A 25,064-nucleotide genomic window follows, 5' to 3' on the forward strand; every position below is an offset into this window, starting at 1 on the left:
ATGTGCTCTAATATGGTATTGTGTGGGGTTTATTGATTTACTCTATGTGAAAAGCTATAGCGTTTAAAAATCTACCATCTTTTTTGTATATCTAGATTGTATCGGTAAGTTTTAGCTTATTTGGTATGATAGGAGTGCTGCAGTTTTGGATTAGAGCGATCTAGGATGTGCTTTAATGCCAAAAGGAAAGAGGGAGATAGGACAGTAATTAGAGAGAGACAGGGACATTTTTTAGAGTATGAGACAAGAGCATGTTTAAAGGAAGAAACGAAGGTACTACAGAAGAGGGACAGGGTAAGGTTGGCAAGGTAGGAGCAAGCCGAGAGAGGGAGCAGAGGAGAGGAGATGGATTGTGGTCAAATGGGCAAGTGGAGGGGGGCGTGAGGATAGGAAGGTGCAGATACCACCTGCAGATACCAGAGTGAAGGAAGGTGGGTGGGCTAACGAGTAGGGGTGATGGTGGAGAGCAAGGGATGGAGATAGCATCCACAGAGGAGGGTGGTAGTCCCCCAAAAAGTGGGCAGGGAGGGGGAGAGCGTGGGGCAAGAAGAAACCGATGGGAGGAGATTTCATAACGTATTGACTCAATTTTGTAGATGAAGTGGGTAGTAAAATGAAGAGCAGAGAGTGAGGTGGGGATTTGGAGGGTGGGAAAAGAGGGATTAGTAGGTGGCAAACACAGCTGTGAGGGTTTGAAGATTGGGAAGAAAGGAGAGTCTTGAAGTAGGACTGCTAAGAGAACTGTAAGAGGCGAGTATGAACTTGAAGTGAAGGAAGTCAGCATGAGTGTGTGACTTCTTCCATAGCCGCTACGCGCTACAGGAGCATTTTTTGAAAATAGCGGGTAAGTTTGGAGTGCCAAGGTTGACCGACAAAGTTTGATAGTGGCAGCCAGGGCAGCGATGAGGGTGTGATTATATAAAGATACATCCTGATTGGGGCAAGAAAGTAAGGTCATGGGCGAGAGGAGCAAGAGCATGGAGGAGGAGAACGTGGTAGCAACAATGATGTCCAGGTTATGTCTTTGGAGAGTAACGTTAGGGGATGGGGATGGCGGGAGGAGTGGGTAAATGCTAAAATCGAGGAGATGGTGGGCAGATAGAGGGAAAGGTGATTTGTTGAAGTTGGAGACAGTACAGAGGTGGGAAAAGACCAGATCAAGTGGCTACTGGGCTGGGAGGGATAGGCAGTCGAGAGAGAGAGAGAGAGAGAGAGAGAGAGAAGTTTGGAAGCAGCAAGATCTGAGGGATTATCTATAGGGATGTTAAAGTCCCCCCAAGACGAGAGGCGGAGGTCAGAGGAGTTATGGAACCAGGTGGCGAAGTGATCAAGGAATACAGACAAGACCAGGAGGACGGTAGATAACGGCAACACCTAGGTGCGCTGGATGGAAGAGGCCAATGTACCTCGAAGGAGGAGAAAGAGAGGGAGGGTTTAGGGGGAATAACCTGGAAAGAGCAGAGGGGAGAAAGAAGTATTCCAAAGACACCACTTTGCCAGGCCCCAGTTCTGGGTGTGTGGTAGAAGGACAAGGCCTGAAAAAGAGAGAGCAGCGGTAGAGGTGGAGTCATCGGGGGAAAGCCAGGTTTCAGTGATGGCAAGCGGATTGAAGGAGCTAGAGATAAAGAGATCATGGATAGAGGCCAATGTGTTACAGACTGACCTGGCATTCCAGAGACCACAGGATAGAGAAGGAGAGGTCAGGTCATAAACCAGAAGTGCCTCAGGCATGCTCATTGGAATGTGCGGAGTGAACCTGTCAGGCTCCGTCTCTGTACCGTTACTAGGTACAGGAGACGACTGCCTGTCTTCTCTGATGATCACGTACCGTTGCCTAGCAACTTCCTCCTCCAGCCTCGCACTGCGCAGACTTCCTTTGTCACCTGTCGGCGGTCAGCTGTGTTTGACCGCTGAAATTATGCTGCCCAATGAGGGCTCAACTTCCTCCTTAAATAGCAACCTCTGCCACCATTAAGGTGCCTGCTCCAGCACTTCCTTGTTGTTCCTCTCTCCTGCATTACATTTGGTTTGTCCCGGCTTCTCCTTTGACTTCTCTTCCAGATTGCGTTTTTGTACCTTATTGACTTTGACTCCCGGGTTGACCTAACCACGCACTGGATTACCCCTGTGCAAATTCTGCCCGGCTGGTTCTGACCCGGATCTGTTCGACCGCGTCTGTCTTGGGGAACCGAGACCTTGCGCAACCTCTGCAGCGACATCCAAACTCCCTTGCCGGGGTCTCTGGTGAATACCAGGGGTGCATTCGGCTCCGCGCCTCCCTGTTCAGTTGCGCAAATACCAGCTAGTGCTCACCTCTGCTTATTACGCGACAGACCCATATCGACGAGTTGGTGCAGATTCAAGACGATTTGTGTTGAGTACCAAGATTGGTTTGTAAATGATCTCCCGCATTTGGTACATAGCTGTCTGAACAGTTCAGCAGCACTACTGGAGTTAATTATGTTTTTATAGCCATATATTCAACAGAGAACTTCCACAGCCAACTGCTAGCCATATATTGTACAGAAAACCACTTAAATTCCTGCTGATATGTTATTACAGATAGAGGTCTCTTTCTTTGATAGGGTTCTCTGTCTTTCATTAAATGTATTGTTTTAATTTACTACTAAGATTAAGGATAACATGTGGCCCTTTTGAAGGTCAGAGGGGGCCCCTGTGATTCATCAAGTTGCCTGTCACTGACATGGACATTCTAGTTCAGTGATGGCTAACCTGTAACACTCCAGGGGGTAAATGTATCAAGCTGAGAGTTTTCTGACGGGTTTGAAAAGTGGGGATGTTGCCTATAGCAACCAATCAGATTCTAGCTGTCATTTTGTAGAATGTACTAAATAAATTATAGCTAGAATCTGATTGGTTTTTCAAACCCGCTGGAAAACTCTCAGCTTGATACATTTACCCCCAGGTGTTGTGAAACTACAAGCCCCAGCATGTTTTGCTAGTAGATAACTAGCTGATAGCTGGCAGAGTGTGCTGGGACTTGTAGTTTCACAACACCTGGAGTGTCACAGGTTAGCCTTCACTGCTCTAGTTTTAAGTTTTTAAATGACAGAAGTTCTATAAAGATGTGCGCATTCTCCATCCAGCACAGTTGAAAGAACCATCAGCACTCACCCTAAATTATGCTTTCAGCACCCCAAAAAAAAATCATGAATTTTGCCACCAAAATAATTTCACTCCAAATTCTGTTTTAAAGATCTTGGATTAATAGGGATTATTGGGATGGGATGGGATCCTACAACTGGTTCACGCTTCAAAACAAAGACAATTACAAAGTCAGACAATACTTCCAGCATTGTAGATGGGTGTCCTGTGTTTGCTAATCATGGAAAGCCTAATCCTAGATGAAGCAACCTCAAATCTGGGGAGTACGACAAAACTTTTATGCTACTTTCAAAGGCAGTTAAAACTTCACATTGCTACCCACACACTTTTGACACCCATATGACGTAGTAACACATTGGCCAACCCGCACCCGGTTTGCAGAGCTCTTAGCCCGGCCTCTGGATGCGCACGCGTATTGCAGTGCTACCGTTGTCCTGATTAAGTTTTCCAGCTCATTGATAGTTTCGGTCCGGAGTTTGCAGGAGTTCAGCCCGGTGTCTCCATTGTCCAGAATCACCGGAGCAGCTACTTTGTGCGGAGCAGGTGGGTACACTGCAAACTAGAGTAGGTAACATTGTCTCTATGTCCTGCCCAGCCCTTTGTATCAACACTGTAATATATCATTATTGTGTCTTTTGTGCAAAGCTGAGCTAGACTGCTGATGCCTATTAATAGCACACAAACTATACTGAAGAGTCTTCCTAGTGCATTATACACACACAATCACTGATGACCATATCACTGATCCCTTGGTCACAATTACTACTATCGTTTGTTTAGTTACATAAGTTGAATGATTTGTCAGTAAACAGGACACATGTGTCGCAGACATCCATATTATTTTGGAAATCTTTTTTCTGACCTAACTCTGAGACTTTCTACAATGTGTGATGTACACTTTCATTATACTCATATTTTTATTAAAAATAGACTGTTGATGAATAGTGGCAACTCCTTAATTACGTGATGTAAAAGAAAACATGGTTTATCAGACCAGGCCACCGTCTTCTATTGTTTTATAGTCTAGATCTGGTGCCCAAAGTAGGCGCTTTCGGCGGTGGGCTAGGGTCAGTATGGGCACTCTGATCGGTCTGCGGCTATGCAGGAAGCAGCGATCGATGCTCTATGTGTTCTGACACTTTTCTATCATAGTAAGCATTACCTCATTTCAGTGCTTTGTGCAACACTAGCTCTTCTGTTGGATTGGACCAGGCAGCCCAGCCTTGGGCGCCCAAGACCCTTTTGCCGGTGCACCAGTTCACCTTCCTTGAACTACTTTATTGGTATGTACTAACCACTGCATACTTGGAACACCCCACAAACCCTGCAGTTTTGGATATGCTCTGACCCTGTCATCTAGCCGTCACAATTTGGCCCTTGTCATAGTCGCTCAGATCCTTACGCTTGCCCATTTTTCCTGCTTCCAACACATCAACTTCAAGAACTGACTGTTCACTTGCTGCCCAATATATCTCACCCCTTGATTGGTGCCGTTATAACGAGATAATCAATCTGAATCTCTTGGCTTGTCAGTGGTTTTAATGTTGTGGCTGATGGGTGTATATATTGTATTGGAAGCTTTTTATCTGACCTGTTACTGAGTAACTCTGTGTCTTGGTACCATGTGTAATGTACACTATCTCGTTAAACTCAGTCTATTTTTAATAAAAGTATATGTTGAGGAATAGTGGCAACACCTTAATTATGTAACTGATTCTGAGTCAAGCGACTAGTTCATTAGTGCCAGCTAAATGAGTTTCTATATGGATGTGTCAATACAACTTTTGAATTATTTATTTTTTAAAATTAGATTTCAAATTGTTTCATTGTTCAACCTGTTTGGTATAATGCCTCATTTATCATTGTAGAATGAGGCACCGCTTGTTCCTTACGTGTTAATGTGTGCTATCCGTACAACAGAACATATTGGTAAAAGTGCAACACATGGAAAATTTATTTTTAAAATGCGTCACTAAAGCGAGCGTTGGCTTTCGTTTATTTTTACTCATTTTAACGGTGCATTCGTGTGAATGAGCCCTATAGGATTACGCTATCTCCTGCGCAAGCAGCGCTTTCCCCCACCACCACAATCAGTGGATTCAGACTGACAGTTATGGGGGCAGCTCAAACTGTTAGAATGGCAATATTACTCGGCCCTGGCGCAGAGGCGTAGGAAGCTTAATTGGCTCCTGGTGGCAACCGCGTGTGAAAGTTATCGCAGCGCCCAGCAGTTACACGCCTGTCCTGTATGTCCGTGTGACCGTGTGAATCACACAGACATGCAGAGAATGACGGGTAGTGGGGTGCTTGAGCACGTGCCTCTTGGGTTCAGCAGCTCTGCCACCTTGTTGGCAGCTTTTCATTTACCAGACAGCTCTCTGTGTAGATCGGTCAGGGGCCGGGGGGGGGGGGGGGTGTCCCCCTGCGGTGGTCCCTTAGTGGGCTACCTTGGGCTGAGCCACTGGACTACCTGCATTTTTTTGGACAAATGCAATTGATTTTTTTAATGTAGAAATGACAAATCCACAATAAGTATATTTAGCTGATGTGTGAAGTTATAAGTTTACATGAATACAGAATATAACCTTGCGTTATGGTATTATAAAGCACCATGTTGTATTTTCATACAGATTACTCTAAACTTAGTTATTAGAGGTGAGTGTGTATCAGGAACAAGCTGACAATTATTCAGTGCTTGAATAGAGAGACTGACGACTTTACACCATGGTGTTTGTTTACATTTAGAGCTTGTTTGGGAATTTCTTTCGCTCTTCACTTTGCAGAAGTGTTTAGCATGTTAAAGTCACTAGTTTCTAACTCCGAGCTGGAAGGAAGTTGCTGACGCCAAAATTCTTTGAGAGTACGCTTGAGAAATTCCTGTTATCTGGGCAGCTTGGGGTTTCCACTTCAGTTGACGATTTATTTTGATCACTTATAATGAAATGTTGTTGTCTGGATTTCAATCATAATCCTCTGTGTATCATTGTTTCGTTACCAGTAGCGACACACAACCTGTGATGTCTCAACCGTCTGCTGGTTGTAATTCTGAGAATGTGCAAAACAATGTAGTGGAATGAGCAGAGTTCAGCAATTCCCAAAGCAAGAGTTTGACATAGTTGTGGACTGTAGTCATTGCACGATGCCTGTAGCATAACAACAAGTAGCTTTTTTTAATGACTTTGCACACATTTTCCTATATAGCATTTAGAGTGTAAGCTCTTTGAAGCAAGGGGCAGAGAGTTCCTTTAGATATCATTGAGCAACTTCTTACATTGTGAACTTTTCCCCATGTCCTTATCTTGTAATCTATTTTGCACGCTGCGGCAACATTGATTTTCCTTGCAAATCGTTATTCCTCTGCTGATCCACTCTGTCTCTACACTGGTTGCCTGTTTTCTACCGAATCCAATATAAAATACTTTTACTAACCTACAAGGCCATCAATAAAGCTGCACCAACATACATCTCCTCTCTTGTCTCAAAATATCTCCCAACTCGCCAACTCCGTTCTGCACAAGATCTGCGTCTCTCATCCACCCTCATTACATCCTCCCATTCCCGGTTACAGGACTTTTTTCGGGCTGCACCCACTCTATGGAATTCTCTCCCTCGCACAATAAGACTCTCCTCTGGTCTACAAACTTTCAAGTGTTCTCTGAAAACCCACCTCTTCAGACAAGCATATAATATTCCTCACCCACCCTCTTAACCTCACTACATTACCCTATTACCACCCGTTACACCATTTCACACAAGACAACTACCCCCTTGACCAACATAGTTGTGTGACAGGATCATTTAGCTTATGAGTCACTTTTACCTTTGCAGTCTGGCTGGGCCGAAATGCAAAATGTAGACTTAACCTCATGTGTCAATCTCCCATTGTCCCATAGATTGTAAGCTTGCGAGCAGGGTCTTCTCACCTCTTTGTCCGTTTTACCCAGTTTGTTTATTAGTTTACTGTGTTTGTCCCCAATTGTAAAACGCTACGGAATGTGTTGGCGCTATATAAATAAATGATGATGATGAAGGTGATACGTACACTGGTCTAGCTATAGAAATGATACAGAAATACAAGTAGAGCCACTAATCTTTTCTGTTAGGTTCTCTAGTGCTGGCTTGGCCAACCTGTGTCTCTCCAGGTATTGTGAAACTACAAGTCCCAACATGCCCTGACAGTTATCCACTGGCAAAGCATGCTGGGGGTTTTAGCTTCACAATACCCAGAGAGCCACAGGTTGACCAAGCAAGCTCTAGTGCACTATTTCAGCTACTTAAACACAGGATTTGAAAAACAACGCTCATTGAATTGAGGTAATTCACCCTGCTTGCCGGGATGCATAGAGATTTGAAAAGATGAACATTCCCATAAAAACCCTATTGTATTTATTGAGTGTTAGGTTATTGATATCTTTTTAATTCAGCACCGATCAGAGTGATTGGTCTGAGTGTTTCTGCTTTACGTCCTGCCTATAAAAGGACAAAATATATTTGTTGCAGTTTTGTATTGATAGTAGGAGTAGTGTGAAATGTAAAGTTTGTTTTACCATTTTTAGTCCGTTTCTTGGAAGTCAACCTTTGTTGGCAGGAACAGGGTCAGCAACATTCCTTTAATACGTACGAAAATGTCTTACTGTCGTACAAGGTTCCAAAACAACTCTGCTGTATGCTGGTTCTTGGAGTCTCCTCCTTCTCTCTACTAAATCATTTTTTTTTTTTTCATCCTTGCTTCCATTCTGTAAATTGTGCAGTTGAATTATATTTATCTCATCGTGTTCCAGTGCAAATCTAAAATGCAAGTTTATCCAATATGACAAGTAATTTAGTAAAGTTTAAATACAATGACAGGGAGAACTCAAGGCACTTTACACTGTATCCACACTTGTTATGGGGTCTGGGGAAAAAAAATCTGCTGATCCTGCTACTGAAGCAGGATCAGCACTGTTATGCCACCCCTCTGCACGTCTGCTTTGGTGAGGTGATGTGGGAAAGAGCCCCGGCAATCTACTGTTATGTAATCAAAACCCTTTATTGTGTTGTTATTGCTCAGATATTTTAATCAGTCACTTTCACCATACAAATTAAATTTATGAAAACTGACTTCACTGTTTCTTATGGAAGGAGTGACCTAGCGTAAGAAATGTTGTGTAGCCTGTGCAGTAATGTGTGTTGCTGAGCCTGGCCCCCAAGTGGCATCACCCCCTGGCCTTTTATTCTGAGGTGCTGATGATGCAGTAAATGTAAAACCCCTAATAATTCTTAAATAAAGAATGACCCACGCGTAGCAGCAACAGTTCTCTGATTGTAATTGTACATGATTTGAAAGGCGCCTGCAAAACAAGTTACCATGATTTATTGTGTGTGTTTATATATGATTGAGAGATATCTATCTATCTATATAATATTTTATTTATAGATCCTTTACAAAAACTCACAGAAAGGTATGCCAAAACTAGTCTCTTCCTCACAGCACTGGGGTCATGAGTTCAATTCCCGACCATGGCCTTATCTGTGTGGAGTTTGTATGTTCTCTCCCTGTTTGCGTGGGTTTCCTCTGGGTGCTCCGGTTTCCTCCCACACTCCAAAAACATACTGGTAGGTTAATTTCCTGCTAACAAATTGACCCTAGTCTCTCTCTGTCTGTCTGTGTGTATGTTAGGGAATTTAGAGTGTAAGCCCCAATGGGGCAGGGACTGATGTGAGTGAGTTCTCTGTACAGCGCTGCGGAATTAGTGGCGCTATATAAATGGTGGTGATGATGATGACTAGTGTAAGTCACTAAATATGTTTAGTAGAGGGTCTGCCTTAGTTATAGTGGCCAGGCACAAATATATACTTTATAAAGCGAACCTGTCAATTACACGAAACTACCTCTTACTCACTGGAATTAAAATTATCATGCTTTTAGTAGCTTATTTCCATGTCGGGCAACCGTTCTATAGCTGACAATGGTTTGTTAATTAATAGCATTCCCACTGCAATTTTATTTCTTAAGCTGTACTATTAATATTAGATTTCCCAAACTGCATGACAGGTGCCCTTTAACGATTTATTTGTTTGTTGTTTCCTTTTAAATGAGGGCGGCTGCTCATGAGGAAAGACTGTAGTAGGTCTCTCTGATTGCCGGTACTAATAGCTAGTCTATCTGCTACTTTTACATCCAGCGTGCACATGATCTAATAGCCCTGATGTACAAAGACTTATTATAGATCTCCTCAATCCCCAACTTGTCCCTTCAGCCAGGGAAATCCCCAGTGATGACAAAGGACGATGCTGAATTGCATCTAGTGAGCACAATACAACCTGATAGTTGCTGGCTGTAACAAAGAAGCCCTATCATTGGTTGCTAGTGACAACTACAAATGTAATTGTTCCACCAATGGTACTTTACGGTCTGATATATATATATATATATTATTTTTTTTTTGTAGTGCTACTGTTGATCATAGTTAAAAAAGCGCAGGTTAAACTGCAGCAGCCTTGTTAGCACTATGCAAACAGAGGACAAAGTATCACTGCACAACAAGGAAGTGTTTTTCAGGGATAAATATGCAAATTCCTCTGCTGTCATCTTGGAGTTACACCCAGTGCCATAACTCCAGTCATTCCCTGGCACCATAGAAAGGCTATTATCAAGAGTGAGTCAGGGTGTAATAGTGATACGTGCTGACGACATGAGTGTGGATCTGTGCAAACCTGGCATCTGTGCAGTTGGGGAAATTCCATGAAGGTTCATGTTTATCTCGTGTGTCAGAAATCTACGCGCTGGGTCTGTGACATAATAAAAGCCAGCCTCAGGCTGTTGTAGACGCAGATGGTCTGCTGAAATCATCAGACAGGTACAGTGTGGAAAACATAGGGGGCTATTTTTTTTTTTTTTTTCAACAATAAGGATGATTTAGAAAAAAAAATTATCATTGCGATAATATCTCTTATTGCTGCAGTTTATCGAAAACCCTGGTATGTGTGTGTATATGTATATATATATATATATATATATATATATATATATATATATATATATATATATATATATGCTCCCTTCAGTTTTCAAACAGGCTGCAGAATACCCTTAATTTCGGCAATAATTAAGCTAAAAAATGATCTCCACATCCCCACTCCACTCATCCCAAAATACCTTACCTGGCCTTATATATTATACCTGCCACTTACACCTTCTACTTGCCCCAAAATACCCCCAAATACCACTCACCTTCCGTGTACTATAAAACGCTTCCACATTCCACTCAGACCCACCCACTATTTTCAAACTTCCCAAACTTGCACTCAGACTTCCACATTGTCCTTTCATGACCAACCTCCCCCCTCCCCTTTGTTGTGGTTTGTCGTCCCATTCGAAAGTAGACTATACATCATTTTCTTATCTATTTATGTAATGAATTGTTGTCCTAAAGTATTTTAAGGCAGGCCAGATACTTATATGAAAAGAATATGCATGGCTTTATGTTAACGGACATATAGCTTTTGACTGTTGGTAAATATGTATTTTTTTTATGAGTACATTGTATTTGTTTTTCATTCCTGGCCAGGTGATTAGTGACTGGTGTAAGCAGCATGCTTGTATTACTGCTCAGGGAAACCATTGTACTATGTTTATTTGTCTTACATTGTTGAGGTATTCCATTTCACAGTTTACTGACATTACTGGAGGAAGCATTTGTTCAGGAAACAATATAGAACTTAGAATATTGAACATAATACCGGTAAAAGCTATTGTGGGTAAACACAATATTTTTAATGGGGTGGTTACATCTTACTGTTATGTAAAACAAAATCTGCAACATTATATTTTTCCTATAAATATTGCATTTAGCGATTGTAAGTAAAAGAGAATATAGTTTATATTATAGCAGGAAAAGGGACCTTTTAAGAAATGGAGATGTTCAGGGTGTAACAGGAAAGAATACTCTGCTTTAGGTATGTTAAGCTGGGTACACACTACACGGTTTTCGTCCAATAGTCGGCTAAATCAGCCGACATACGACCGCTCGTTCAAAAGTCGGGTCAGTGTGTGCAGTGACACGATGGTCGAAAGTCTGCCCAAATGGACGATTGTCGCCTCATTTGGTTGGTTGTACCGTTTAATATTTTCGTTCCAATCTCCTTTCCGCTGTGTAGTGAGTATAAACTTCCGACCGATCCACAACAGTGAGTACGGAATTGCAGTCATTGCTCACGACAACGTGGCTGTAAAAAGTCGCTATAGGGGCGTCCGCTCTTCCCTTTATCGTCCTAAACATGGCTAGTGTGTATGCAGTCCATGGACGGAGCGATCGGAACATCGATCGCCTGTAAAATCGATCAGCATAAAAAGTTGGTGGAAAATTCTGTAGTGTGTACCCAGCTTTACTGATCTGATGCAACAGATCTAGTATGTAAAGTAAATTATAAACTTGTATTATCCAGAACTTAATAGTGTTTTAATTTTATTTTTTGTGTAAAGTTGGTTACCATTCCTTTAATGAAAAATTTTTTTGTCAGTGTAATAAAGTTTTGTTTATTTTATTTTTTGTCCTAAAATACTGCTCAGTTTAGCTGTCTTTTATAGTTTAAATAAATTGTGAAACTCCTCCCCCGCCGCCTGTGTAAACTTTTGTCCTCGAATGGTTGTGCCCATTTTGTTCTGCATGCTATGTGCCCTGGGGGAAATATAGGCACGTTTGCGCAAATAGAAGCGCACACCCGTTTAAAACTGTATTCGCTCTGTGGAACGGCCATTTTGCCCTTCATTAACGACCTTGAGTGGCTAGTGTTTGCCCTTGTTGATATTTTTCACATTTTATTATATCATGGAAGCAGAATGGATATGTTTTGAAATTCTTATCCTTAAGCAATAGAAAGTGTGTTTCAAAAGTACAAATAAAAAACGGACCATATTTTCTTACATATATATTCGCTAAGGTAGAACGGAATAAACCCCAGAGCAACTAGTTGTCTTCAGAGGACACTTGGGGCACTCTTGTCTACAATTAAAATGTTTCAAAATAAATCCACCTTTCAGAGAAGTCCCAGCGTCGCTCAATGTATCTCGAGAGAGCTTCATCGTGAAGATCTAAGAACCTTCAAAGCTAGTCCAAGATAGAGATATTGCGAAGTACCAACCAGGGGAACTATATAAAAAGCAGAGATATATAAATTATTGTTTTACTATCCCTGTGGCAGTGTCAAGTCCACTGATGGGAAAATTCTCTGTTCAGCGCTGCGGAATTGGTGGCGCTATATAAAATGGTGATGATGATCCTAAGTGCATGAAAAAGCTATAGCCTGGTGAGACTAATAGTGAACATTTTGGTAACGTTACGTGGCATTAAGAATCAGCCGGGTGGGGGCAGTTGTAATACTTTGCAAAAATGTTGGAGGTTATTGCCCACACCTACCAGGACTGGTCAGACTGGTGGTCAGTGGTCTAAAATACACTGCTGGCTATAGTGCTTGTTGTAACAGGAGAAACAATGGTTTATTCTATTATAATAGGACTCTGTTGGGCTCCAAGAGCCGTGTGGCAACTAAAAACAGCCGGGTGGAGCCCCCGGGAAATAGGTGCTGGGGAGAACACTGAATATTTTACATGTGGTTCTACATTGGTATCAGATTCTGATGCTCACAGTGCCTGTTAGAACTCTCTTGCTCTCCCCCACACTCTATCTTTTGCTGCATGTCTTTCGTTGGCACTATCTTATTTATTTTTTATTTTGTTTTTTCCTTTCTCTTTTAACTCTCCTCATTTCATTGATGGGTAAGTGTAAGACTAGTATGTATCCTGATGTGTCCTTGTCTTTCAGTGCGGTGATGAGGAATGGATACAATCGCTAACCCCACAACTGACGACCTCAGCTTAATAAAGGTGAAAGAAGAAACCAAGTGTGTCTTGGAAGCCTTTTTAACACGATCCTTGAAGCAAGACGACGGGAGACACGTAGGTCATGTAGGGCGCGCATACCACGACCCTAAAAAGTACTCTCACAGGTAACTAACTCATTTTAATGATCCTCGATCTGTCATTTAGAGCCATACCCATTTTTATTTCATTTGTCATGAAGCAAAGACTATTTAGTAGGGACTTCTATGTATACACACAAAATGTCAACACACGTCTTGTACATTGATCTTGAACCAAGCTTGTGATCTCGCAACATCGGCCTACTTTCATACCATTGCATAGGTGATTGGCTTGGGAAACTATATCCGACTCATTCACCATCATGGCCTACGGTAGAGAACGAATTTGTCTTAGAAGTTTGGATCTGGTTGGACTAATCTGCACTGTTGGTGCTCTAACTTTGTGTTAGAAGAAGCTTTATGGTGTTTTACATTTAGGAATAAATATTAAACAAAATGTTGTCTTATTTCTTTTTCATAAGGAACGGTCAAGAAGAAAGCAGAGACGGAACCGCAAGGAAAGCTAAAAAGCCGGACCGAAAAAAAACGAAGGAGTCTGTAAAAGATCGAGATGAAACTTTGGGTGATGAGGAGAGCAACAGTAAATTGAATTCTGTTCACGAGGAGATCAGTCGGGTGGAAGAGACCAAACATGACTTCAAAATAAACTTTAAGAAGCTGTTGAGAAAAGACAGCCACCCCAAGGAGAAGGCCGCCACACCCAAAGAGAAGAATGGAAGTGTTCACAGTAAGTCTAGAGACTCTATCGAGGCCATACTGGATGACCATGGCAAAGGTACGGCCAAGAAGGATTCTATGAAACGTCCCAAATCTCCAAACCCCCTGCTTGCCTGCACTGTGGCGACTTCCTCAACTTCTTTGGAACAAGACGAAAACGAGAAGTACTTATCTCATGGTGCTCAAAAGAAACCCAATCGAGCGTTTTCCTTAAAAAAATTGCTAAAGAAGAAAAGCCCGAAAGAGAGCGTTGGCTCAGACGCCACTCTTACCCGACCCGACTACTTACCTGTGACGCCTTGTTATGAGGACGGCCGCACTCCTCATCCAAAAACAATCGGTATGAATTTTATTTTTTTACTTCTGTTTTTGAGGTGGGGGTCTCTACGTTTTACCCACTGCATATTGTCAAAGAAGAATAATCAACTAGGACAATCCCATATCCATCGGTATCTCAGATTTCTTGCAGTCTGTTCTGAGATCTTGGGGTATATTAAATTGCGGGTTTGAAAAAGTGGAGATGTTGCCTACAGCAACCAATCAGATTCTAGTTATCATTTATTTAGTACATTCTATAAAATGACAGCTAGAATTTGATTGGTTGCTATAGGCACCATCTCCAAACTTCAAACTTGTGTACTGTGTACAATACCACAAAGCATGCATGAGATTTCATGGAGAGGAGTCAGAGAAGCTGATGACTGTTTGTTTATAAATTTGTGTCATCAGGACATCTAACAACTGTTAAGGATTTAGTTTTCCAGCTCAGGGATTTTCAACTGAAGTCCTCAACCACCCTAATAGACTATGGACCTGATTCATTAATAAACGCAAAACGAACGTAGTGTGCATTTTTTTAAACACGCACGTACGTGGGGTATACACTTATCTGTATTCAACAAGGAGCAGATGTAAAGCACTCTGCTCTAACACAACACACTGCAGGATACGCTACTAATCACCATTTACACCTGACCTGTAGTTGGAGCAAGTGATACGACAGGAAAACCCGTACCTTTGAGATGCCGGAGCTTGAATCAGACGCTGCTGATTGCGCTGAAGCTTGGCACACACTTACTGTATATTGACTGTGCATAAGCCCATTCCCTTCCCCGTTCTGCCTATGAAATCGTAGGCTGTAGTAAGGGTCTTTTGCATGCGAATATGAAATGGACACTGACATATGGTCTGGTTCTTGGCCAGCGCAGAGCGATTTTACACAAAATATGGCACATATTGGCATTTATGTTTCTTAATGATTCCCTATATGTTTTGAGGATTTCCATGTGTGGAAATTGTAGGGTAATTAGTGACTGAATAGTATAGATTCATTAATCAGTGCATAATTAAGCCTGAAAACATGACTTGTTGGTGTTACTTTAGTATTGAAAACCTTAGTATTTGACTCTTTAAAATGACATGAGGGATTTTGATTTAAAATCCTGTTAGTGACCGGTCCACTTTAAAAGCACCAGTGCCCGTTCTGTCAAAATAAAATAGTCCAGAACACAACACTGCCCCTAGTGGACAAATGATTGGGATAAGTAGTAGAATGGTTTCTTGCCATTTCCAAACCAGCCCTTTAGTACCAGTAAAGCATTTCTCAGACATAAGTGTATTCTTCTAGATTGTATTTATTTATTCTTACAAAGTGAAGATAGATTAAACCGAGTCGGCTTTGCTTGTCACGTTAGGAAAAATCGAGGATTCTGAGATTTACAACCTGGCTGCAAAGAAGTTGGAGACGTTGATCAAACACAAAAAAGTGAAGAGCCCCTCGACTCCCCAGATAGTCCCTGAGACCTTAATCGTTACTCCAAGTCCGAAGGCTGCAAAGTACAAAGCACCTGGTAAGACCATCTCTTTGGTTTTTAGTTGTTTGTTTTTTTTTGTATAATCTTTATTACGAAGCTACAAGGATTTCTTCCACTATAAATGGGCAAAGGCATAATGGCGTTTTATTACTTTGTTTCACTAAACATTATTCAATAACTGCTTAATAGCGTCAGTCTGCCTTAATCTGTTTTTGTCTTGTGTGAAAATAGTCTGTTTTTTTTCCATCCTATATTTGGATAAAGACCTGTTTATGTGGGAAATATTATATTTACATACAGCTGGTAACAATGCCAATCTCCTTGGTGGTCCGTCCTGCCGTTTTCTTGCCTTCTCCCCTGTAACCAAATGCCCAAGAACTAATGACAGTACTACTAACCGCTGCTGTTATCTTTGTTGTTTCACACATCTGAAAGAACAAAGCGAACAGTAGTTTTGTTTCAGATTTGTGAGCCTAAAGCTGGGTACACACTACAGAAATTTCAACTAACTTTTTATGCCGAGCGATTTTACATGCGATCGATGGTCCGATCGCTCGGTCCATGGACTGCATACACACTAGCCTTGTTTAGGATGATAAAGGGAAGAGCGGACGTCCCTTTAGCAAATTTTTACAGCCATGTTGTCGTGAGCAATGACTGTAATTTCGTACTCACTGCTGTGGATCGGTCGGAAGTTTATACACACTACACAGCGGAAACGAGATTGGAACGAAAATATTAAACGGTACGACCAACCAAATGAGGCGACAATCGTCCATTTGGGCAGACTTTCCACCAGACTTTCGTGTCACTACACACACTGACCCGACTTTTGAACGAGTGGTCGTATGTCGGCTGATTGAGCCGATTATTGGACGAAAACCGTGTAGTGTGTACCCAGCTTTAGGCTGGGTACACACTACAGAAAACTTCTCCCGATGCATAATCGTTATAGATTTTACCAAAGACTGAAAGTCCCGATCAGCATGACTATTCCTGTGTGCACACTATACACGTTTTACACGATTTACCTTCAGATCTGTGCTCTTCATCGGTCATAACCATCGGCTGAAAAGATGGTGACTCTGCTCACTGCATAGAGATCTATAGACACTGCCGGTCCTGAGTGCAGACACACTGCAGGATTGGAACGACATTGTTCCATCGTTGAATGAGATTTTCAGTCCGTTTATAAAATCAAATGAAACGATACGATGTGCTTTGGAACGATAATCGTTCATCGTTGCAGTGTACACGCTAATGCGATATCGGGCCGAATGCTCGTTTATCGTTTGATTGGTCCGATCAAACAGCCTAATGGGTAGAGGACGGATACACGCACTCCCCACACTTATGGGCTTATGTATTATGCTTACACTTTACACTTGTAAGTGTTAGCATAATGGCGTGCGTTGAAAACAAATACAAACACAGTTCTGAGCTAAATACTTTTGCTTAAACTTGATTTGATCATTGGATTGTGTCTCTTGATACCATGGTAGTTTGGAGCAGGAGTCAGAGTTTATATGATAAAGAGGTTAACGTGGAGTTAAAGTGGTAATTGTTGGTGTTCATTTGTTAAAAGATTGTATATATCAAACAGAGTGACGGTGTAGAGTTGGTGACTGTGTTGCAGTTACCCAAAAATCCGTTCCGTGTTCACATTGCTCCTAGTTTATTATCGTGCGTCAATAGGGGAAACATTTATGAAAACAGTTCTACGGGTGACCGAAGGAGAGGCGGAGTTGTTCATAGCATCCAATCAAATGTCAGCTTTCAATTTTTACCCTGCACCAAAACAAAAAAAAAAACAGAATCTGGCTGCTTTCGACAACACCTCCTTTTGTGCACAGTTACCTCTACAACAGTCTCCCAAAATGTTTTGACTTTCGCTTAATAACTGGTAGATTCTGTTGATGTGACTTGTTTAGGGCAAGATATTGTACAGTGTGAGGACCTATCCATAGTCCCCCCTTCTATGTGAAGTGTAATAAAGGATATATTGTATTACTGATGTACATTTGAAGTATTTGTCTTGTCCAATCAATCGCATCTGTACAATCCACAGAGAACAATAATGTGACCGGCGGAGACAAAGCACCTGTTGAAGACAAGGAGGAGGTGATCCGGAAGCTGGTGGCTCTTCTGCAGGAGCAGGCGGTGGTTATAAACCAGAGGGTGAGAGCTCATTGTGACTGTACCTCTAATGTTGATAAAATGCAGAGCATAAGCTGACCAGTGAGACCTAGATTGGTCGCTTCAACCAAATTGGCCGCCCATTGTACAATCTGTAGGCTTGTCCTACCTAGTCAACGTTAATCTGATTGGAAAGCCGTAGTGAATGATGACCCTGATTTTAGTGTCCGTGGGGGTCACCAATCTAACCAGAAAAATAGAACCCGTTGCTTTGTCTGTAACCCTGTTGATTGAACAATCAGATCTGGGTAAATTGGTCCCAGGCAAATACAGCCCGAATACGGGCAGAACATACAGACACCGCCCACATAGCACCATTGAGAAAACTGAACCCAGATACTATCCGCTAAAACTTTCATTAACAATCTGAATAAAATATTAGTTACATGGAAATGTATGTCAGGGAAATAAAAGATTAAAAGAAAACACTCGGCACTTTGCAATTGTCAACAGTTGTATTAAGCTGTTGTTTGTAGGTTTATCAGTGATGAGGTAAATAGGGTTAAACGTAAAGAACATCAGAGGATAGATTTACTATAGCTTCTAAAAAGGGAAAGTGAAGATGTTGCCCATAGCAGCCAATCAGATTACGGCTATCATTGTGTAGAATGTACTAGATAAATGATAGCTGGAATCTGATTGGTTGCTATGGGCAACACCTCCACTTTTTCTCTTTAGAATCTTTAGTAAATCTACTGCCAGAGGGTAACGCAGGTGAATCTGTTAACAACAGTTTTAGGTTCCATAAGGAACTGTAAAATCAGATTTTAACGGCGTAATCTGTATTTCTGAAAAGCGATGTAAATTTAGTGGGTTGTTAATTGTGCAAGACCCCCATATTGGTTATTTAATTTGTCTTTCCAAGCAATGTGAAGCCATATCTCGGATAAAATAGTGCTTAAATATTGCACATACAATTACCAACAATAGATTGAAATTTGACATCATTTATAAATGGGGCTGGAACCAATAATTTTTTTATTTTTTTTAAATCCACCGTTTTATTTTATTTTTTAACTGTTTATTTTTTGGTGGTACGGCAAAGTACATGCAGCACCTTATCCAATGACCCGCGATCCCTTTTTAAAAATATCTTCTTCAGAATGTCCGTTTATTATCCTATATTCTGCAGTTTATATACGTTTTTGCACTAAATGTAGGACATCCCTCTAAGAGACATTGGGAGTTGTTGCTCCCTTCTCAGCTGGTTGCATTGTGTGACTGCTCCAGGCCTCTGTGGTGACCGAGTGTATTCTGTTCATGGTAATGAGGGGGCCTTACTGCAGGTGCATTGGGATTTTGACCATGGTGGCAGCAGGGACCGAATTTACATCTGAATAAATGTAAATAGGGCTAGGTGTTAGAGTTAGAGATTATCAAGAGGGAACAGTGGCCTGGCTTGAATAGAAAGCCCAGGGTTTGCATTGAAGTGAATGTGTCCCTGTGGGGGGGAGGGGGGGGGCTGGGAGGGGTGCGAGGGGAATGTGGTCTGCAGGAAATCCCATTTTAATGTTATCTAGTAATCTGACACACAGAAGGAAATAAATAGATTGCATGCGGTCGCCTTTTGGTCCCTGTTCTACCTTCCATCAGTTCGGAGATATATATGCCTGCGTGAATATATATATGTGTGTGTGTATATGTATATGTATATGTATATGTGTGTGTATGTGTGTGTATGGATATATATATATGGATTGTCGTTGGTTATTTACCCTCCCATCTCAATTAAAATGCTAATTGCACATTGTTATTTAATTCCTGTACCATCTTTTGTGCCCCTTCTCCAGTGCCCTAAAGGTAAGTACTCGCATCTAAGGCCCACCCATGGCATTGTGACCCTGCCCTTGGGGAAAACAGTGATGGACCATAATGACAATAATGCTCCTACCCTACTCAAGGTGGTTTTAACAAATGCCGCATGGGCAGTAGGAGAAACCTGTTAAACTTGCTATCAGCATTGTAACTTTTTGACCTAGTGATCTTTTTGAGGATGACTGTCAAGTGTTTGCACTACATTCTAGTTTTGGTTGTGAAACTCGCCAACGACCTATGTAGAAAATGCCCGTGAGTAAATACCCCAGCGCTAGGCTACGTTTGCCATAGTGCCCTATAGCCGTGATACATGTAGTCTTTGTGGCTGGCTGTAATGGGTCCCTAATGCCATCTGTGATCGAAGTCTACACTTGTACACGGCTATAGTGACATGTATGACCGCCATGAACTTCTTATACTGGATTATCTGTACCCTGTAATACCGACTATACTTGGCATGCCTGTGGGCTACTGAATGGGTTATCTGAATTGCAGCACGCAAATGTAACCTGTCCTGTAGCAGACCGGCGGTTATAGATAGCCCAAAAACTATTATAAGTATAGCGCTAGATTACCAGAGACCTTACCTCGATCCTGCACATTTTCTTTAACCAGTGAGCGGTGCATAGAACGATTTTGCGTATGCTCAGCAAGATACAATGGTTTTGCAAAAATATATATTTGCTGGTATTTCTGCAACAGCCCATATTTTCCCTATGCAATAGAAAACTTCCATAAAGTATATTATATTTGGTGGGGAAAAAAAAGAAACAGATTCAGTAGGCATTCTAGTAGTATAAAAAATAAATAAGGTTATTATATGAGTCTTAGAGGAAATAGAAAAGGCAATTTCACAACTCTGTTCTCTTTTGAACATACCATCAACCTGACAAGTCCCTATAGCCATGTGGTTTTCTCTAGCGTAGTGCCATGGTAAGCCTATGGGCCTTGCGTTCGTTTCTTATATAGGTTTTGCGTTCTAGAAAAGCAAAGTTTGATTGGGCCAGACTGTGACTGATGTTTGTTCTGGTTTGTCCTCTAGATCAACAAGGATCCCTTCCTCAGGAACGCTCTCAGCAGGATGTCCTACGGCAGCTTCTCCCGTCTTGCAGAAGTCTTCACAAGCCAGGCCGAGGTGGCGGCAGATGAAGTGGGCACCAGCGTGAGCCCCGAGCTGACTAAGATCGCCCTGACCATGGAACTGACCAGGAAAGTGGCCGGGATTAACAGCCACGCCGTACACACGCTGATGGGCTACAGCCTTCAATACATGGACATGTTTGTGCCTTGGCTGCAGAAACAAGGAGGCTGGGTAATTTTATTTTACTTTTTCTAACGTTTTAACTCTGGTGATAATTCGCTAAGTAAATTTAGTGAGCAGCAGCCATGAGAGGTCAGGGTTGTTTGTTGATCCTTAGGTTGACGTTACTGTACACGTGAAAAGATGGTGCATGAGTCCGGCCAAGCAGACGGTCACCACATTGTTACAGATGGGCAGGTCATGTGACAAGATCACAAAGGGAACAACATTTCCTATTGGACGATTTACCCTACAGACTGATGCAGTCATTATCTGAAGGGATAATGCATCCTGCCTGATTAAAGTTCTTAATTGACTGTTTCATCATTTGTGGTGTAAAATTTTCATATTGGCTGATAAAATAGTCATGTGTGTGGCCAGCTTAATTGCACGTGTACCATAGGAATCTTGGTTCTAGGAGAGAAGCAGGGGCACAATAGAACATATTCTGGATAATTCCTCTTTTAGCGAATACCTCCTTTGGTCACAGAAGCCCATACTTGCCAACTCGCCTTGATTGTCAGGGAGACTCCCTGAAATAGGGGTGATCTCCCTCACTCCCTGAAGAGTCTGGCATTCTCCCTGATGCTGAGCCAGTACAAGATGTGGTTGGCTTCACCATCTGTGGCATGATGACACAGTTCAGAAATTGTGTCCTATGTCCATGTATTGTTGCCTATGGAGGTGGCCATTTTCATGGAGACCAAGATTTAATCAAAGACTGACAGGTAAGACAACATGACTTCAGAAATGGAGACAGAAATGTAAAAGACACTTCAGTCTCTAGAGATTCATTAGCTGCTTTTCTTTAATGCATAGTTGCCTACTCTCCCGGAATAAAGAAGTGGAAGTTGCTCAATCAATTTATAGGGAGGCTCCCACATTTCTGGGCAACCTCCCGGTTCTCGCCCCCGCAATAGATAAGTGGTGTGGGGGGCTTAATGATGCAAATATTGCGTCATCTTAGCCCCGTCCCCTGCTGTAATTGACCAAAATTGTGACAATCGTTTAGGGGGTGTTGCCAAAATGATGCGATTCATCAAGCTCCACCCCCGCACACCCACCTCCCCCGGGATCTTCCTGAAGCAAACGAGGAAAAGTTGGCAAGTATGCATAAGCCTCCCACAAAATAAGGATGGTCCCCCAAAAGCTGACTTATACTAAGGTTCAGTCTGTCCATAGCTGTTCACAAGAAGCTATTGCATTGAAATGCTATGGACGGCTTTGGACTATTTTATCTTTTAAGTAGTTGATTAGTGTTTATTTTGCTTCAGTAGCCAGTACCACATATGGCAAGAGATATGTGCTGGCAGCATATGCGCTCTTTACATTGATGTCCTAATATGCCTTGTGTAAATTTTGACTTTTCACCTGTATGAAACTTGGAAGAGGCATTGTAAACACTGATTGTAAAGTATTCCATATAGCTGAACTCTCGGTCTTCATTTTTACCACATTTTAATCGTATTGGCACACGTGTCAATTTTATGAATTTTTTTCAAGTGCTTTTCACAAAAGATCTCTTCATTTGGATTAGGACCATCTACATCTCATAAACTAAATATATTGTATATGCTAGAAAAGACACTAGTTAATTCCGAGCATTCCAATTGCCGATTCACAGAGACGGGCAATTGCCCAGGGCTCGAAAAACAATCACAATATTTCAAACGTGGGCCATCTAATTTATCAAAGATCTTTTTCAATTCAGATTGCACAAACTTACCAATAATTGGAATATTTTGTCAAATATAATTGCATAGCAAGAAAAGTATCTTTTTACATGTGTGAGTACTGCAAGTCCATACATCACAGCGAATTACGTGTAATTGCAAGCTTGGATTCTGGTAACAGTGGGAAAGAAATATCTCTTTGCAAACTGAATTTTATGATTAGGACAAGCAGTCTGCTCATTACAGCAGTGGTGTCAATGGAAACCGCAACAACGAACATGAAAAGTGCACTTGTGTACAGACGGTGGAGGAAACCAATTTGTGGCCCTGGGGTGTCTGTGGTTCCTAGTGAATTGATCGGCTGCAGTATTATGACTATTTGACCATCCTCTATATATCGGTGATGGCTAACCTGTGACACTCCAGGTGCTGTAAAACTACAAGTCCCAGCATGCTCTGCCAGCTATCGGCTAGTTATCTACTGGCAAAGCATGCTGGGGCTTGTAGTTTCACAACACCTGGAGTGTCATAGGTTAGCCATCACTGCTCTATATGCATGTAAACTATTCTCTTTACATTTTAAATATCGCCACTTTTAATATTATCTGAGTACTGTCAAACACACTTGTACATACGTGCTTACTTGTAGCTCCTACAGGAAGGTACCGAATATATAATATTATAATGTACCGAGAATATGTGCACACACACGTACATTGCTTTTTGGGTTTTTGGTCCTGTACGAGGAGACCACCCGGAGGAAACCTATACAAATTCCACACACAACATGGATGAGGCTCTGGTTGGAATTAAACCCAGGACCCCACTCTGTGTGAGATAGCAATGTTAACCACTGTGCCACAGTGCTGCCCATTGAATATATTATAGGTTCACTACAAGAGAGTGTTGCCCAAGTTTTCATGATGGAATCTCTATTATAAATACATACTAATGTTTCATTGGTTTTTTTTTATCCTGCAGGAGAATATCGTTTCTCAAGGCGATATTGCCGACTTGCAAATAGACTGAAGCGGCAAAATGAACCAAATTACCTCAGCTGCGTCCTTCCTGGCAAAAGTGACTATTTCCCCAGTATGTTTCTTTCTTGGAAGCCTCTCGTGGCCAGGCCGGTACTGATGTTTACAACGGTAACACTAGCAAGCTGCTGTCAAGATGGCTACTTCCACCCACAGCCAAATTCCAAGATTGGCAATATACCACAGACCTGTTCCAATACCTCAGGGAGCAACATTTGCCAAACACCACTGGAGACTGTATATATATATTTTTATGTGTAACTGCGAGACTTTTCTGATATGTTGGCATCTGCAGGCATGTGCCATGTATATTTTCATCCAGAAACTAACGCGTTTCACCCCCATTTGGGGCAGGAGGAGATTTTTATGGTTTTATTTTGACTTTTGGGAATTTTTTATTTGTAACCAAATTTTTAAATGTTGAGCATACTGAGATCACCAGCATTGTTAAATATATGGGATGATATCACTATGTCGCCAAAGAAGCTTTATTCCCCATAAAAACTTGTCTGCTGTTCAGGCACGTTGGCGGGCATGGTGGAAACTTGTCCATTGTCGGCCTATGTGTGTGGTCATCTTGGTATCGCACTAACAGGCCGCACCAAATGGCCTGGTCTTATTCAGTTTGACCACCTATATGTGTACCTGTATTGGGCAGTAGATCGGCATGCACCCACCTTTTGTACTGTATGATGCGATTGGCATGTTAAGAACACTGTACAGCAGTTTTGCACTCTAAACAACAGTTCTGTCTTTTTTAATTTGTTTACTGTTTATTTAAATGGAAAATAATAACTTTTTATTACTTTTATTTTGTTATTATGCATTGACAATGATTTGTCAGCAAATGTGTTTTTATATATGTGAGTGGGATCTGCCATACTGCTCTGAAAAGGGTGGCATTGCTTCCTTGCCATTAAATGAACTTAAGCATCAAAACTTGTTTTTTCTATTTTTGTTGGTCAATGACATTTGTAAAATATTGTTTTGAAATCGTCGTAAAGTATTATGGGGTTAATTCAGTTCTTAGCGATGTGTCGCCGGAAATCACAGCAGTGTCCGGACATCGCCGCGGAGCGTCTTCACAGACCGCTCCTGAGGTAATTCCCGGCACATAGCTAAAAATTGAACACGCACACACGTTTTACAGTAGAGAAGCCAATGGTTAAGAGTTTCCAATATTTTACCAAGGATTACAGTAGATGAGAATAAGAGAGGTTCTAGTGTCATACATGAGGAGAAAAGGGAGACGGCTAGCAGCAGAATTAAAGTGGCCCCCCTCCAACAATCCATTCATACAACTTTATTTATCTACCTTATACACACTAATCACTATACACAGGTCATCATCATCATCTATTCATATAGCGCCACTAATTCTGCAGACCTGTACAGAGAACTCACTCTCATCAGTACCTGCCCCATTGGAGCTTACAGTCTAAATTCCCTAATATAGACCCACACT

General features: G+C 41.7%; 1 protein-coding gene across 1 annotated transcript; it reads left to right on the top strand.

The window, feature by feature from the left end:
- Nucleotides 1-3,565: 3,565 nt before the first annotated feature.
- On the top strand, nt 3,566-24,538 carry BCL2L12 (BCL2 like 12). The gene is made up of 7 exons (XM_075191722.1): nt 3,566-3,669; nt 12,930-13,113; nt 13,509-14,104; nt 15,459-15,614; nt 17,647-17,756; nt 20,632-20,901; nt 23,544-24,538. Exons 2-7 carry the CDS (start codon nt 12,944-12,946, stop codon nt 23,589-23,591), a joined length of 1,350 nt encoding a protein of 449 aa, XP_075047823.1. The 5' UTR covers nt 3,566-3,669; nt 12,930-12,943; the 3' UTR covers nt 23,592-24,538.
- The last annotated feature ends 526 nt before the right edge of the window (nt 24,539-25,064 follow it).

Source organism: Mixophyes fleayi, chromosome 11 (genome assembly GCF_038048845.1).
Source record: "Mixophyes fleayi isolate aMixFle1 chromosome 11, aMixFle1.hap1, whole genome shotgun sequence".
Taxonomy (NCBI): Eukaryota; Metazoa; Chordata; class Amphibia; order Anura; family Limnodynastidae; genus Mixophyes; species Mixophyes fleayi.